General features: G+C 45.0%; 1 protein-coding gene across 1 annotated transcript; it reads left to right on the top strand.

Moving 5' to 3' along the window:
• The first annotated feature begins 2,643 nt into the window (after positions 1-2,643).
• On the top strand, positions 2,644-12,490 carry sod1 (superoxide dismutase 1, soluble). Its single transcript, XM_014198383.2, has 4 exons — positions 2,644-2,859; positions 6,044-6,210; positions 11,301-11,418; positions 11,731-12,490. The coding sequence occupies exons 1-4, from the start codon at positions 2,788-2,790 to the stop codon at positions 11,836-11,838; spliced, it is 465 nt and encodes a 154-aa protein (XP_014053858.1). The 5' UTR covers positions 2,644-2,787; the 3' UTR covers positions 11,839-12,490.
• The last annotated feature ends 1,768 nt before the right edge of the window (positions 12,491-14,258 follow it).

Here is a 14,258-nt window from a genome sequence, read left to right on the forward strand (position 1 = left end):
TTCCACATTTTTATTAAATCCGTGAAACTTTGCAAAACATAAATAACTGAATTTACAAAAAACAACAAACCGTGACGCAGAGAGAAACAAATACTACTCAAAAGATAATCACCCACAAAACCCAGGAAGAAAAACCCCTACTTAAATATGATCTCCAATTAGAGCCAACGAGGACCAGCTGCCTCCAATTGGAGATTAAAAAAAAAAAACATAGAAAGAGAACAACTAGAACTTAAACATAGAAATAGAAAACATAGAAAAACACAAAACACCCCCTGTCACGCCCTGACCTAGTCTACCATAGAAAATCACATCTTACTATGGTCAGGATGTGACAAGTTTTTATATACAGAGGAAGGAGACACGAACCTGCTCTCAGAATATCTCTCTCAGTCCTGAGGAGCAGACGCACCAACTTCTCAAAATAGGGGAGAAGCACTCAAAACCCACAAGTTGTTCTTTCAAAGAAAATAATACAAAAATGGTAAGTCTGAAGACCTCTCGTATTACCAACCTTACTACAATGGCAGCAAATATTTTTTTTAGGAATTCAGTAACACATAATGAAAGGAAACTTTATTTATAATCACCCCTTTTCCTGAAGTGAATGGTTTCACCCACTACTCTACCCGCGAAATGCGGCGTTCTTTGATATCTACACTTTTGCGTGAGAGGTTGATGGAAACTCTACATTTTCACTTTGTTAGAGTGATGTGGACACCAGGAAACTGTCCCTCTTCACGACTGTGTTTGGTGTGTTTGGGCCATTCTAGTTTGTTGTTGATGTGGACACCAGGGAACTTGAAGCTCTCAGCCTGCTCCACTGCAGGTGGGGACTGAGCAGGCCCCTGTGTTGACGATCAGCGTGGCAGATGTGTCGTTACCTAACCTTACCACCCGGGGGCTGCCAGCCAGGAAGTCCAGGATCCAGTTGCAGAGGGAAGTGTTTGGTGTGTTTGGACCATGATAGTTTGTTGTTGATGTGGACGCCAAGGAACTTGAAGGTCTCAACCTGCTCCACTACAGCCCCGTAGATGAGAATGGGGGCGTGCTCGATCCTCCTTTTCCTGTAGTCCACAATCATCTCATTTGTCTTGATCACGTTGAGGGAGAGGTTGTTGTCCTGGCACCACAGGGTCATTGTCTCTGACCTCCTCCTTATAGGCTGTCTCATTGTTGTCGGTGATCAGGCCTACCACTGTTGTGTCATCAGCAAACTTAATGATGGTGTTGGAGTCGTGCCTGGCCATGCAGTCATGAGTGAACAGGGAGTACAGGAGGGGACTGAGCACGCACCCCTGAGGGGCCACCGTGTTGAGGATCAGTGTAGCGGATGTGTCGTTACCTACCCTTACCACCAGGGGGCGGCCCTGTCAGGAAGTCCAGGATCCAGTTGCAGATCCATCAAATACAGACAGAATAGAGACAAACAATACAGACAGAATAGAGACAAACAATACAGACAGATAATAGACAAACATAATATAGACAAACATAATACAGACAGAATATAGACAAACAATACAGACAGAATATAGACAAACAATACAGACAGATAATAGACAAACAATACAGACAGAATATAGACAAACAATACAGACAGATAATAGACAAACAATACAGACAGAATATAGACAAACAGAATACAGACAAACAGAATACAGACAGAATATAGACAAACAATACAGACAGAATATAGACAAACAATACAGACAGAATATAGACAAACAGAATACAGACAGAATATAGACAAACAATATAGACGGAATATAGACAAACAATACAGACAGAATATATTGACAAAGAATTTCCTAACCCACACACTATAAATAGCTTATTCCTGACCCTGTGTTACAACACTGGAGTTGTGGGTTTGATACCTGTATGCCCCTGTTCATACTGAATAGAACTGTAAAGTAGCTTCATCTAAGCCAGACCAGCTCATTTAAAATATATATATGTATATTTCGCCATTATTTAACCAGGTAGGCAAGTTGAGAACAAGTTGTCATTTACAACTGCGACCTGGCGAAGAATAAAGCAAAGCAGTTCGACACAAACAACAACACAGTTACACATGGAATAAAACAAACATACAGTCAATAATACAGTACAAAAACAAGTCTATATACAATGTGAGCAAATGAGGTAAGATAAGGGAGGTAAAGGCAATAAATAGGCCATAGTGGCGAAGTAATTACAATATAGCAATTAAACACTGGAATGGTAGGATGTGCAGAAGATGAATGTGCAATGTAGAAATACTGGGGTGCAAAAGAGCAAGGGCAGGAGCCTATCTCCTGTTTCTGTAGTGTGAGGCAGCTTGATGTACAAGTAAACCCCCTGGACAGGACGCTAGTCTATAGCAGAGCCATGGGATAAAAGCCTCTGAAATGATACATTTGACCAGTGACAACTGTTTGAGCTGCAACAATCTTACCTGGAGGTCAGTTGTAGGTTGGATGTACATTTGATTTCTAACCTATGGATGAGACACATAATATTAACACTTTTTTTTCATAGACTAGATTAATTCATATTGGGGAAAAAAAACACCACCTCACATCGTTCTTTTGATTTTTCCATGTGCGGTATTATTATAGAAGTTTATCTCGGTTGAATCTACGGCTGCGCACTACCGGTAATGACCTCGCCTACCAATCAGATCTCTGCTCACCCATTCCCTGGCCGCTGATTGGAAGATATTAACTCTCTAACGGTTAATAAAGCTCTGCGTTCACACCGGAAGTCAGTCGGTGGACATACGGACTTTGTGAATTTATAGAGATGGTGGTGAAGGCTGTTTGCGTGCTGAAAGGAACCGGGGAAGTTACCGGGACCGTATTCTTTGAACAGGAGGTAAAGTATGTCATTAATCGGGGGAGGGGAAAAATACAAGCCTGCATTTGGACTTTTTGCAGAATATATGTATTTGAAACACCTGACTGTCTATGAATGGCTTTATCGATTAGCTAGCAACTTGGCTAACTAGCGTTCATTTACAAATCCGGTTGGCATGACGACCAGACTTAGCGAGGCTAGCTAGCTAGGACGGCTAGTTAGCTTGTTTTTAATTTATTTTTTATATCAAAACCCTTCCAGTGAATTTATGTAAAGTTGTTTTAGCTAGCGTTAAGAGTTAAATCACGTTCCAACTTGGACGTGTTCACATTTTCCTTGAATTTAAAGCTTTAATTCTGGCCGTCCTTAACCCCAGGACGTGGATATTCCCTAGTTGATCCAGCTCTACGGTTCCCGGTTGTCATAGTGGGGAAAAACATACCGACACGCGAACAGTGAGCTGCGTAATGTGCAGATAGGTTGCTAGACTGTGCTTCTACACCTGCATTGCTTGCTGTTTGGGGTTTTAGGCTGGGCGTTAGTCCACACGGTTAGTCCGCACGGGGCCGGGTGGCGTTAGTCCACACGGTTAGTCCGCACGGGGCCGGGTGGCGTTAGTCCACACGGTTAGTCCGCACGGGGCCGGGTGGCGTTAGTCCACACGGTTAGTCCGCACGGGGCCGGGTGGCGTTAGTCCGCACGGTGCGTGTGGCGTTAGTCTAAGCCTTGTTTTGCTCTCACATGCTGAATGCTCAGACGCTATTATCCGCAGTCCTTACCCAGTCACGTTGTATTTCTGCTCCTACTATAACATACACGACCAACATCTGTGACATGTTAAAGTTATCGGGACATCATTGGTGTGGCCTTGAGCCCATAGGATTTCACCCCATGAAAATGGGTCTGGGACGCCAACATCGTGTCGTGTATACCTGACATTAGCAGATGTGTTTTGAATAGGCCATGAGAGACTGCCGGCATTGAAGTCGTATGTAGGACGTTAAAGGTCCGTGCGATCTGGGATCCTTGGGACGCCCCCCCCTCTCCATTTGAAGTTTAATGTTTAAATGGTGTAGGGGCTGAAACAATGAGACGGAGATTTCACCGGCTGTATAAATGTCTAGTGTCCGCTTAGTGGACGGATGCCCAGTGGCCGGCTGTAGGAGAAGGATTCTGGTTGAAATTATGCACATTTTCTCAACGATGTAACATTTGATCTCGATACAGTTCTGTTCCTAAAACTAGAATCTTATGAACAGTGGATTCCATTTTTGTAGACTTTACCCTTTGCCAACGTTTTAAAATGGCTAGCTTTAGGAGTACAAAGGTGAACTGAGTTATTGCACATGTGAACTTCAGAGTAGGTGTTCCTTAAAACCTATTTTAATGGAAATATGCAGATGCATGTGTAACCGATGTGAAATGGCTGGTTAGTTAGCGGTGGTGTAACCGATGTGAAATGGCTAAGCTAGTTAGCGGTGGTGTAACCGATGTGAAATGGCTAGTTAGTTAGCGGTGGTGCGCGCTTATAGCGTTTCAATCAGTGACGTCACTCGCTCTGAGACCTGAAGTAGGGTTTCCCCTTGCGTTGCAAGGGCCGCGGCTTTTGTGGCGCGATGGGTAACGACGCTTCGTGGGGTGTCAGTTGTTGATGTGTGCAGAGGGTCCCTGGTTCGAGCCCAGGTTGGGACGAGGAGAGGAACGGAACCTACACTGTTACACATGTTAGAACTGGCCACTAGGACTCATGTTGTTCCCATTGGAAATTACAGGCTGTGGTTTTATTATCTTGGTTAAGTTTTATGGTAGTGATGGTTTTATTATCTTGGTTAAGTTTTATGGTAGTGATGTCCCAAGGATTCTGGATAGCAATGACTCATGTAAAACACTTCATTTTGATAAAAATCCATCAGTGATTGGATCATCTCTAACCAATCAGAGTATCAAATGCTGCTTTGGATTTCCATTCTAGAAATCGTTGGGTGGTAGCTACTCCTATACAGAGTCATTGTAGAGGAGAAACGTTACATCCTTGTGTGTGGCATAGCGTTTGGGTAGCCACTGCAAGGAGTTTGGGTAGCCACTGCAAGGAGTTTGGGTAGCCACTGCAAGGAGTTTGGGTAGCCACTGCAAGGAGTTTGGGTAGCCACTGCAAGGAGTTTGGGTAGCCACTGCAAGGAGTTTGGGTAGCCGGTCAAGGAAAATGTATCTTGCTACTAACGTTACGTGCTAGAAGTACCTAACGCTCACTAGCTACAACTAGGCCATACAAGCATTTGGCAACCTTTAATACCAGTCCAGTCCTAATCTTGCAGTTGTCCTTAAACCCTCTTTTGTAAATCATCAATTTAGATAGCAATTTACCCTGCTTACAAAATAATATGGCTGAGATGAATGCATGCTAATTGCTAGTTTTGCCTGTCGTACAATTTAGCTAGCAAGTTGGGGGGGGGTTCTAGCTAAACTGTACTACTACAGGCAAAGCTGGCTACAGGCAAAGCTGGCTACAGGCAAAGCTGGAGCTTGCCGCTGCTGCTAGCTACTACTTGCCGCTTGCCAACGCTGCTGCTTGCTGCTGCTTGCGCTGCTTGCTGCTGCTTGCCAACGTTGCCGCTTGCCAACGCTGCTGCTTGCAGCTTGCCAACGCTGCTGCTAGCTGCTGCTAGCTACTACTTGCCAACGCTGCTGCTTGCTGCTGCTTGCCGCTTGCCAACGCTGCCGCTTGCCAACGCTGCCGCTTGCCAACGCTGCCGCTTGCCAACGCTGCCGCTTGCCAACGCTGCCGCTTGCCAACGCTGCCGCTTGCCAACGCTGCCGCTTGCCAACGCTGCCGCTTGCCAACGCTGCCGCTTGCCGCTGCTTGCCAACGCTGCCGCTTGCCGCTGCTTGCCAACGCTGCCGCTTGCCAACGCTGCTGCTTGCCGCTGCTTGCCGCTTGCCAACGCCGCTGCTTGCCGCTTGCCAACGCTGCGGCTCATTGATATGCTAATTGAAACGGTCTTCCCAATCCTGACATATGATTTTGACATCTCATTTCAAACCCCATTCTGTAGTCTGAATTGTTACCCCCTGAGTGTTTGACTGTCCATCTGCATCTTCAATGTGTGCGTTTGCTCTGTGCTTCCACTGCATCACCTGTGCCTTCTCTCTTTATCCCTGTGGTCTTCTGTAGGTCCACTGACGTTTGTCTCTCTGTTATCAGGGTGACAATGCTCCAGTGAAGCTGACCGGGGAGATTTCAGGTCTTGCCCAGGGGGAACATGGCTTCCATGTCCATGCCTTCGGAGACAACACCAACGGTTGCATGAGTGCAGGACCCCACTTCAACCCCCACAGTAAGACCCACGGAGGACCCAGCGACGATGTCAGGTGAGTCTGGCCTCATCACTAGTGGAGTTGAACCATGGTGGTAGAAAGGAGAACTCATCTTTGTATCTGTGCCATAATGGCTTTAGTGGCCACATGGGCAGCGCCACTAAAGGCATAGCTGTATTTTAATGGGCAGCGCCGTTGAGGAGGGAATGGCTCTGTTTTAATTTGGTTAATGTCTTATACTTCGGGATCAAATTGTATTTATTGCATGTTTGTAAACTTAAAGTAAATTTTTTTGCTAATGGGTCCTTTTCCAACAATGCGGAGTTAGAGGTAATTTTTTTTTTTTTATTGAAGTAGTGAAACCAGGAATAAATACAAAGTGAATAACAATTACGAGTAAAAATAACATGGCTGTATACAGGAAGTACCAGGTAATAACATGGCTATATACAGGAAGTAGCCTTATCCCCCTTATCAATCTACACACAATACCCCATAATGACAAAGCAAAAACAGGTTTGTAGAAATGTTTGCGAATGTATAAAATAAAAACATGGAAATACAGCATTTCACATAAGTATTCAGACCCTTTACTCAGTCCTTTGTTTAAGCATCTTTGGCAGCGATTACAGCCTTGAGTTTTCTTGGGTATGACGCTACAAGCTTGGCACACCTGTATTTGGAGAGTTTCTCTCATTCTTCTCTGCAGATCGTCTCAAACTCTCAGGCTGAATGGGGAGTGTTGCTGCACAGCTATTTTCAGATCTCGCCAGAGATGTTCGATCGGGTTCAAGTCCGCGCTCTGGCTGGGCCACTGAGGGCATTCAGAGACTTGTCCCGAAGCCACTCCCGCGTTGTCTTGCTGTGTGCTTAAGGTCGTTGTCCTGTTGGAAGGTGAACCTTCGCCCCAGTCTGAGGTCCTGAGCGCTCTGGATCAGGATTTCATCAAGGATCCTGACTAGTCCTCCAGTCCCTGCTGCTGAAACATCCCCACAGCATGATGCTGCCACCACCATGCTTCACCGTAGGGATGGTGCCAGCTTTCCTCCAGACGTGACGCATCGCATTCAGGTCAAAGTTCAATCTTGGTTTCATCAGACCAGAGAATCTTGTTTCTCATAGTCAGTCCTTTTAGGTGCGTTTTTGGCGAACTCCAAGCAGGCTGTCATGTGCCTTTTACTGAGAGTGACTTCGAGCTGGCCACTCTACCATAATGGCCTGATTTGGTGGAGTGCTGCAGAAAGGGTTGTCCTTCTGGAAGGTTCTCCCGTCTCCACAGAGGAACTTCTTAGCTTTGTCAGTGTGACCATCGGGTTCTTGGTCACCTCCCTGACCCAAGGCCCTTCTCTCCCCCGATTGCTCAGTTTGGCCGGTCGGCCAGCTCTAGGAAAATTCTTGGTGGTTTCAAACTTCTATTTTAAGAATGATGGCGGCCACTGTTCTTGAGGACCTTATGCTGCAGCCATTTTCTTGGTACCCTTCCCCAGATGAGGTGTCTGTTTCTCAAACGAGACACTCTAATGTACTGGTCCTCTTGCTCAGTTGTGCACCGGGGCCTCCCACTCCTCTTTCTATTCTGGTTAGAGCAGGTTTGCGCTGTTCTGTGAAGGGAGTAGTTACGCAGCGTTGTACGAGATCTTCAGTTTCTTGGCAATTTCTCGCATGAAATTGCCTTCATTTCTCAGATCAAGAATAGACTGACGCGTTTCAGAAGAATGTACTTTGTTTCCGGCCATTTTGAGCCTGTAATCAAATGCTGATGCTCCAGATACTCAACTAGCCTGAAGGACAGTTTAATTGCAAAACGGTTTTCTAGTCAATTAGCCGTTTTAAAAGGATAAACTTGGATTAGCTAACACAACGTGCCATTGGAACACAGGAGTGATGTTGCTGATAATGGGCCTCTGTACGCCTATGTAGATATTCCATTAAAAATCAGCTGTTTCCAGCTACAATAGTCATTTACAACATTAATGTCTCCACTGCATTTCTGATCAATTTTATGTTGGTCACATGTGTATGTGACCAATAAAATTAGATTTTGACAGTAGCAGCAGTATACTGTAGGTAGGGGTACAGGATAGATAATAGACAGTAACAGCAGTATACTGTAGGTAGGGGTGAAGGATAGATAATAGACAGTAACAGCAGTAGGTAGGGGTAAAGGATAGATAATAGACAGTAACAGCAGTATACTGTAGGTAGGGGTAAAGGATAGATAATAGACAGTAACAGCAGTATACTGTAGGTAGGGGTAAAGGATAGATAATAGACAGTAACAGCAGTATACTGTAGGTAGGGGTAAAGGATAGATAATAGACAGTAGCAGCAGTATACTGTAGGTAGGGGTGAAGGATAGATAATAGACAGTAGCAGCAGTATACTGTAGGTAGGGGTAAAGGATAGATAATAGACAGTAACAGCAGTATACTGTAGGTAGGGGTACAGGATAGATAATAGACAGTAGCAGCAGTATACTGTAGGTAGGGGTGAAGGATAGATAATAGACAGTAGCAGCAGTATACTGTAGGTAGGGGTAAAGGATAGATAATAGACAGTAGCAGCAGTATACTGTAGGTAGGGGTAAAGGATAGATAATAGACAGTAACAGCAGTATACTGTAGGTAGGGGTAAAGGATAGATAATAGACAGTAACAGCAGTATACTGTAGGTAGGGGTGAAGGATAGATAATAGACAGTAGCAGCAGTATACTGTAGGTAGGGGTAAAGGATAGATAATAGACAGTAACAGCAGTATACTGTAGGTAGGGGTACAGGATAGATAATAGACAGTAGCAGCAGTATACTGTAGGTAGGGGTGAAGGATAGATAATAGACAGTAGCAGCAGTATACTGTAGGTAGGGGTAAAGGATAGATAATAGACAGTAGCAGCAGTATACTGTAGGTAGGGGTAAAGGATAGATAATAGACAGTAGCAGCAGTATACTGTAGGTAGGGGTAAAGGATAGATAATAGACAGTAACAGCAGTATACTGTAGGTAGGGGTAAAGGATAGATGATAGACAGTAACAGCAGTATACTGTAGGTAGGGATAAAGGATAGATAATAGACAGTAGCAGCAGTATACTGTAGGTAGGGGTAAAGGATAGATAATAGACAGTAACAGCAGTATACTGCAGGTAGGGGTAAAGGATAGATAATAGACAGTAACAGCAGTATACTGTAGGTTGGGGTAAAGGATAGATAATAGACAGTAGCAGCAGTATACTGTAGGTAGGGGTAAAGGATAGATAATAGACAGTAACAGCAGTATACTGGAGGTAGGGGTAAAGGATAGATAATAGACAGTAGCAGCAGTATACTGTAGGTAGGGGTGAAGGATAGATAATAGACAGTAGCAGCAGTAGGTAGGGGTAAAGGATAGATAATAGACAGTAACAGCAGTATACTGTAGGTAGTGGTAAAGGATAGATAATAGACAGTAGCAGCAGTATACTGTAGGTAGGGGTAAAGGATAGATAATAGACAGTAGCAGCAGTATACTGGAGGTAGGGGTAAAGGATAGATAATAGACAGTAGCAGCAGTATACTGTAGGTAGGGGTAAAGGATAGATAATAGACAGTAGCAGCAGTATACTGTAGGTAGGGGTAAAGGATAGATAATAGACAGTAGCAGCAGTATACTGGAGGTAGGGGTAAAGGATAGATAATAGACAGTAGCAGCAGTATACTGTAGGTAGGGGTAAAGGATAGACGGTAACAGCAGGATATGATAGTGACTGGCCAGTCCGATTACGTATTGGGCTCAAACCATGTATTCACGTTACTATTGTTAAATTAAATAATGTGGTTGTGTTAGTATGATTATTTCATTAATAAAACCGGATATGGTAGTGACTGACCATTACTGTAGATCACTAATAAACCGCTCTTAACATTACCGTTAATACAATATTTCAGTTGGGTGTATTATAAAACATGCATTTAATTACTTATTTCATTCCAAGTCATTTCATCTCTACTTAGGCAGTGCCAGCTGTTTTTAGCTCTGTTCTCCTCAGTCACCCTTCAGGCTAGTAGGGCTAGGCCTAGCTGGCTAGTAGGGCTAGTAGGCCTAGCTGGCTAGTAGGGCTAGTAGGCCTAGCTGGCTAGTAGGGCTAGGCCTAGTTGGCTAGTAGGGCTAGTAGGCCTAGTTGGCTAGTAGGGCTAGGCCTAGTTGGCTAGTAGGGCTAGTAGGCCTAGCGGGCTAGTAGGGCTAGTAGGCCTAGCGGGCTAGTAGGGCTAGTAGGCCTAGCGGGCTAGTAGGGCTAGTAGGCCTAGCGGGCTAGTAGGGCTAGTAGGCCTAGCTGGCTAGTAGGGCTAGTAGGCCTAGCTGGCTAGTAGGGCTAGCTGTCTGACAACCATTTCACTAGTTCTTCGAAGTATATAACTATCAATTCATGTATTGTCAGGTAGTGATACCCAAGCAACTGCTCTGTCCCTCTGTCTGCCTGCCCGGCAAGAACCAATGACAACAGGCAGCTGTAGGTGCAATGGATTCTGGTCATTGTAGTTATTTCCCACATTTTCTGTGCTTATCTACATGGACAACCATGTTTCAGGTCTCTATAGAAAAATTGTGTTTTATGTGCACTGAATTTAAATGGATTTCAAAAGCAAATGAACAGACTTCGGTTAATTAGTTCTAAACGCAAATATTGGTTAATCGCTCAGTGTCTGTGTGCAGAGTCGGTGTAAAGAGAGGATCGGGTTGTTGTCCTGGCACCACCACACTGCCAGGTCTCTGACCTCCTCCCTATAGGCTGCCTCATCGTCGGTGATCACTTCTACCAGCGTCGTGTCGTTGGGGGAACTTGTTTTAAGTCCATGTACTGAACCATGACATTGAAAACGGATCAGTCTGGCTAATGTTTTTAAAAAACCGGATTAGTCTGGCTAGTGGTATAAACTAACCCCACCTCTTAGCACTTATTGTTGTTTGATATTTGCACTACGTTCAAGGGTTGTTTGAGAGATGTTGTGTCCAACCAGCCAATGGGGGAGGCGGGTCTCGTGTCCAACCAGCCAATGGGGGAGGCGGGTCTCGTGTCCAACCAGCCAATGGGGGAGGCGGGTCTCGTGTCCAACCAGCCAATGGGGGAGGCGGGTCTCCTCTGACCAGCTGTTCTGTCTCTGTTGCTAGGCACGTAGGGGACCTTGGCAACGTGACTGCAGGAGCTGACAGTGTGGCTAAGATCAACATTCAGGATGAGATACTGACTCTCACTGGACCCCACTCTATCATCGGCAGGACAATGGTGGTAAGAACACATTACCTCACCTGTAGCTGCGTGCTGTGTCCACTAGGCAGGAAATGGAAGGAACCTGTAGCTGTATCCACTAGGCAGGAAATGGAAGGAAGCTGTATCCACTAGGCAGGAAATGGAAGGAAGCTGTAGCCACTAGGCAGGAAATGGAAGGAAGCTGTAGCCACTAGGCAGGAAATGTGATGAAATGCTCGAAAGTTCTCCAGGTGAACACAACCCTGTTCTCGTCCCATCTCCCCTCTCACTTTCTTTCGTCCTGTTTTACTATCTTTTCCAATCTCTTATCTCCTTGCTCTTTATCAACAGATCCATGAGAAAGCTGATGACCTGGGGAAAGGAGGCGACGAGGAGAGTCTGAAGACGGGCAACGCTGGTAGTCGCCAGGCCTGTGGTGTTATTGGAATTACCCAGTAAACACCCCCCCCCCCTTACTGGGAGAACGGGGAACCACTAGCCACAGCTTGAAGACCACCCCAACCCCAGTGGAAGCTCTGTAACCCTACATCCACCCTATCTCCCCCCCTACCTGAACCTGTAAAGGCACCTCATGGACATCTGACAGATGGCTTTCCCAAAAACAAAGATTCTCTGCGGATTTAAGGATTCTTTGTCCATTGCCCATGGACTTTAGTGGTGAAGAGATGTTTTTGGGAAATTCACCTCTGAAGGTGTGCTGGACTCTGAGGGCTTTAAACTCAGGGACACAGCTAGGATGTTGAGTACAGATCTAATGTGCGCTAGGAGGCTGTGACTAGGGGTTGATGGGAGAGGGGGGGGGAAGAGATGTATATCTTTAGACTATTGTCTGTACATATTAGTCCTAGCATTGTTGCTTCTGTCTGTAATAAGTATGTGTTTATTCTTCTACGCTGTCGCAACGTTTAGTATGGAAGCTGTAAACATGTGTTATACATTAGGTGTGTCTGAAATGACTTCCTATGTTGTTCACTACTTTTAGACCAGGGCCTGTAGGGTCAAAGTAGGGAAACTAGAGGGGGGGCCTTCTCAGACACACCCATGACGTTCATTGTACCAAGCTGCCCAATAAAAACCCGTCGGCACTAAATCCTTGGTTTTTATGTTGCTGTATTCTTTCTAATGGTCGTTGGCTTCGATCTCCGGCTTCACGTCCAGCGGCGGAGATTTGGAAGGATTGGCCACGTGAGACTATATAAGGACAGTCGTAGTAGAGGGCTGCAGCGTGTGCTGGCAGGCTATTATTCAACAGATTGAAAAATAACTAGCGTATACATTATCTCTTTCTGAAGACTTCTGAGTAAAGCCTTCGCTGAAATACACGACCACAGTGACAAGGGTTCTCATTTGTTGAATCAAGAGTGAGCGTGTACATTTTTTGTCAACTGCATCTCTGCAGACCCAGGGTTGTTGACTGTGTTGCTGATAACATGACTGGAAGACTCCCAGTACAGTAGATTGTACCTGTCAAGTGGTAGTATTGTTTGGTGCCTCTAGATGACGCTGCTCCCCTGTCCAATCACAGGCCAAATCTGTATCTCAATTGCTTAAAAATCCATCTTCTGGGGCCTCATCGACCTTGAGTTTCATTCAATTCTGGTGTATTTTTATGGTAAGAAAAACACTTTCTGTATGATTTGAATAAGTTGGAACTGGTGCCATGACAGTTTAATACAGGGTTTCTGTACAGCACTTTGAGATATCAGCTGATGTAAGAAGGGCTATATAAATACATTTGATTTCATACAGGAGTGCAATGGCAAAGTCAATGGGAAGAGACTTGACAATTGAAACAATATGGTGCAATGAAGCTCATCATTAGACTAGCTTAGCTTTCACCTGGTCTGCTATTTCTTATCAGTGCAATGAAGGAGAGGACCGGACCTTTATCTATTTATACACTGATGGTGAGAGGATGATCAGTGACTGATTTCTGATCCTAGAGGGCGACGTTGAGCTTTTGACAGGTAGGTTTTAGTAATGTCCGCGGACTGTTGTAACTACAGGCCGTGCCAACTGCCTTTTTTTGAAGGTACTTGTAACAGTATGACGCCCATTAGCGTGAATTTCCTCGCGACACCCCGCACACTAGCATTACGCTGGCGAGCCAGAGCATCAGCCGCCGGCGAGTCTGCGGTCTGTAGATGGACCGTACTTGGTAGAGTACACTGATCTGAATCAACAGTCTTTGACTGGTAGGTCAAATCAAATGTATTTATAAAGGCCTTTTTACATCCGCAGATGTCAGAGTGCTTATACAGAAATCCAACCTGAAACCGCAAGCAATGCAGACGTAGAAGCACAGTAGCTAAGAAACTTCCTAGAAAGGCAGAAACCTGGAGAGGAACCAGGCTCTTTTCTTCAGAGGTTCATGAATTTATCACTGCTGAAGTGAAAGCCTTCCTCTCTTGGGGAATACTTTTTAATTTTTTTGCGACAGTATCAAAATAAATTTTGCATTGTTTTTATTCTCAATTAGGTTGGAAAAGTAAGGCTGATTGAGCAGCAGTGAGAGGGATCTTCGCTACTGCATGGTACTGTTTTTCCAAGGTAGTCGGAAGACTTCCAGATTGGAACGCCATTTCCGTTCAAATTTTCTGGAAGCTTGCTTCAGGGCTCAGGTAATTTTCTGGAAGCTTGCTTCAGGGCTCAGGTATTTTCTGTGTACTAGGGAGCTAATTTCTTGTGAGAAATGTTTCTTGTTTTTAGAGGTGCTACTGCATCTTGGGTATTACACTGGGTTAAGTTTAGATCCTCAGTTAAGTGGTTAACTGATGTTTACTCCGGCGTCCTTGGGTAGGTGGAGAGAGTCTGGAAGGGCATCAAGGAATCTGAGTTGGCAGAGAATTTATAGCACG

Source organism: Salmo salar, chromosome ssa04 (genome assembly GCF_905237065.1).
Source record: "Salmo salar chromosome ssa04, Ssal_v3.1, whole genome shotgun sequence".
NCBI classification, from domain to species: domain Eukaryota; kingdom Metazoa; phylum Chordata; class Actinopteri; order Salmoniformes; family Salmonidae; genus Salmo; species Salmo salar.

Coding starts and splice junctions, on each gene's coding strand:
- sod1 (XM_014198383.2), top strand. CDS start 2,788: ATGGTGGTGAAGGCTGTTTGCGTGCTGAAAGGAACCGGGGAAGTTACC. Junction 2,860..6,043: donor CCGTATTCTTTGAACAGGAG/GTAAAGTATGTC, acceptor CTCTGTTATCAG/GGTGACAATGCTCCAGTGAA. Junction 6,211..11,300: donor GGACCCAGCGACGATGTCAG/GTGAGTCTGGCC, acceptor CTCTGTTGCTAG/GCACGTAGGGGACCTTGGCA.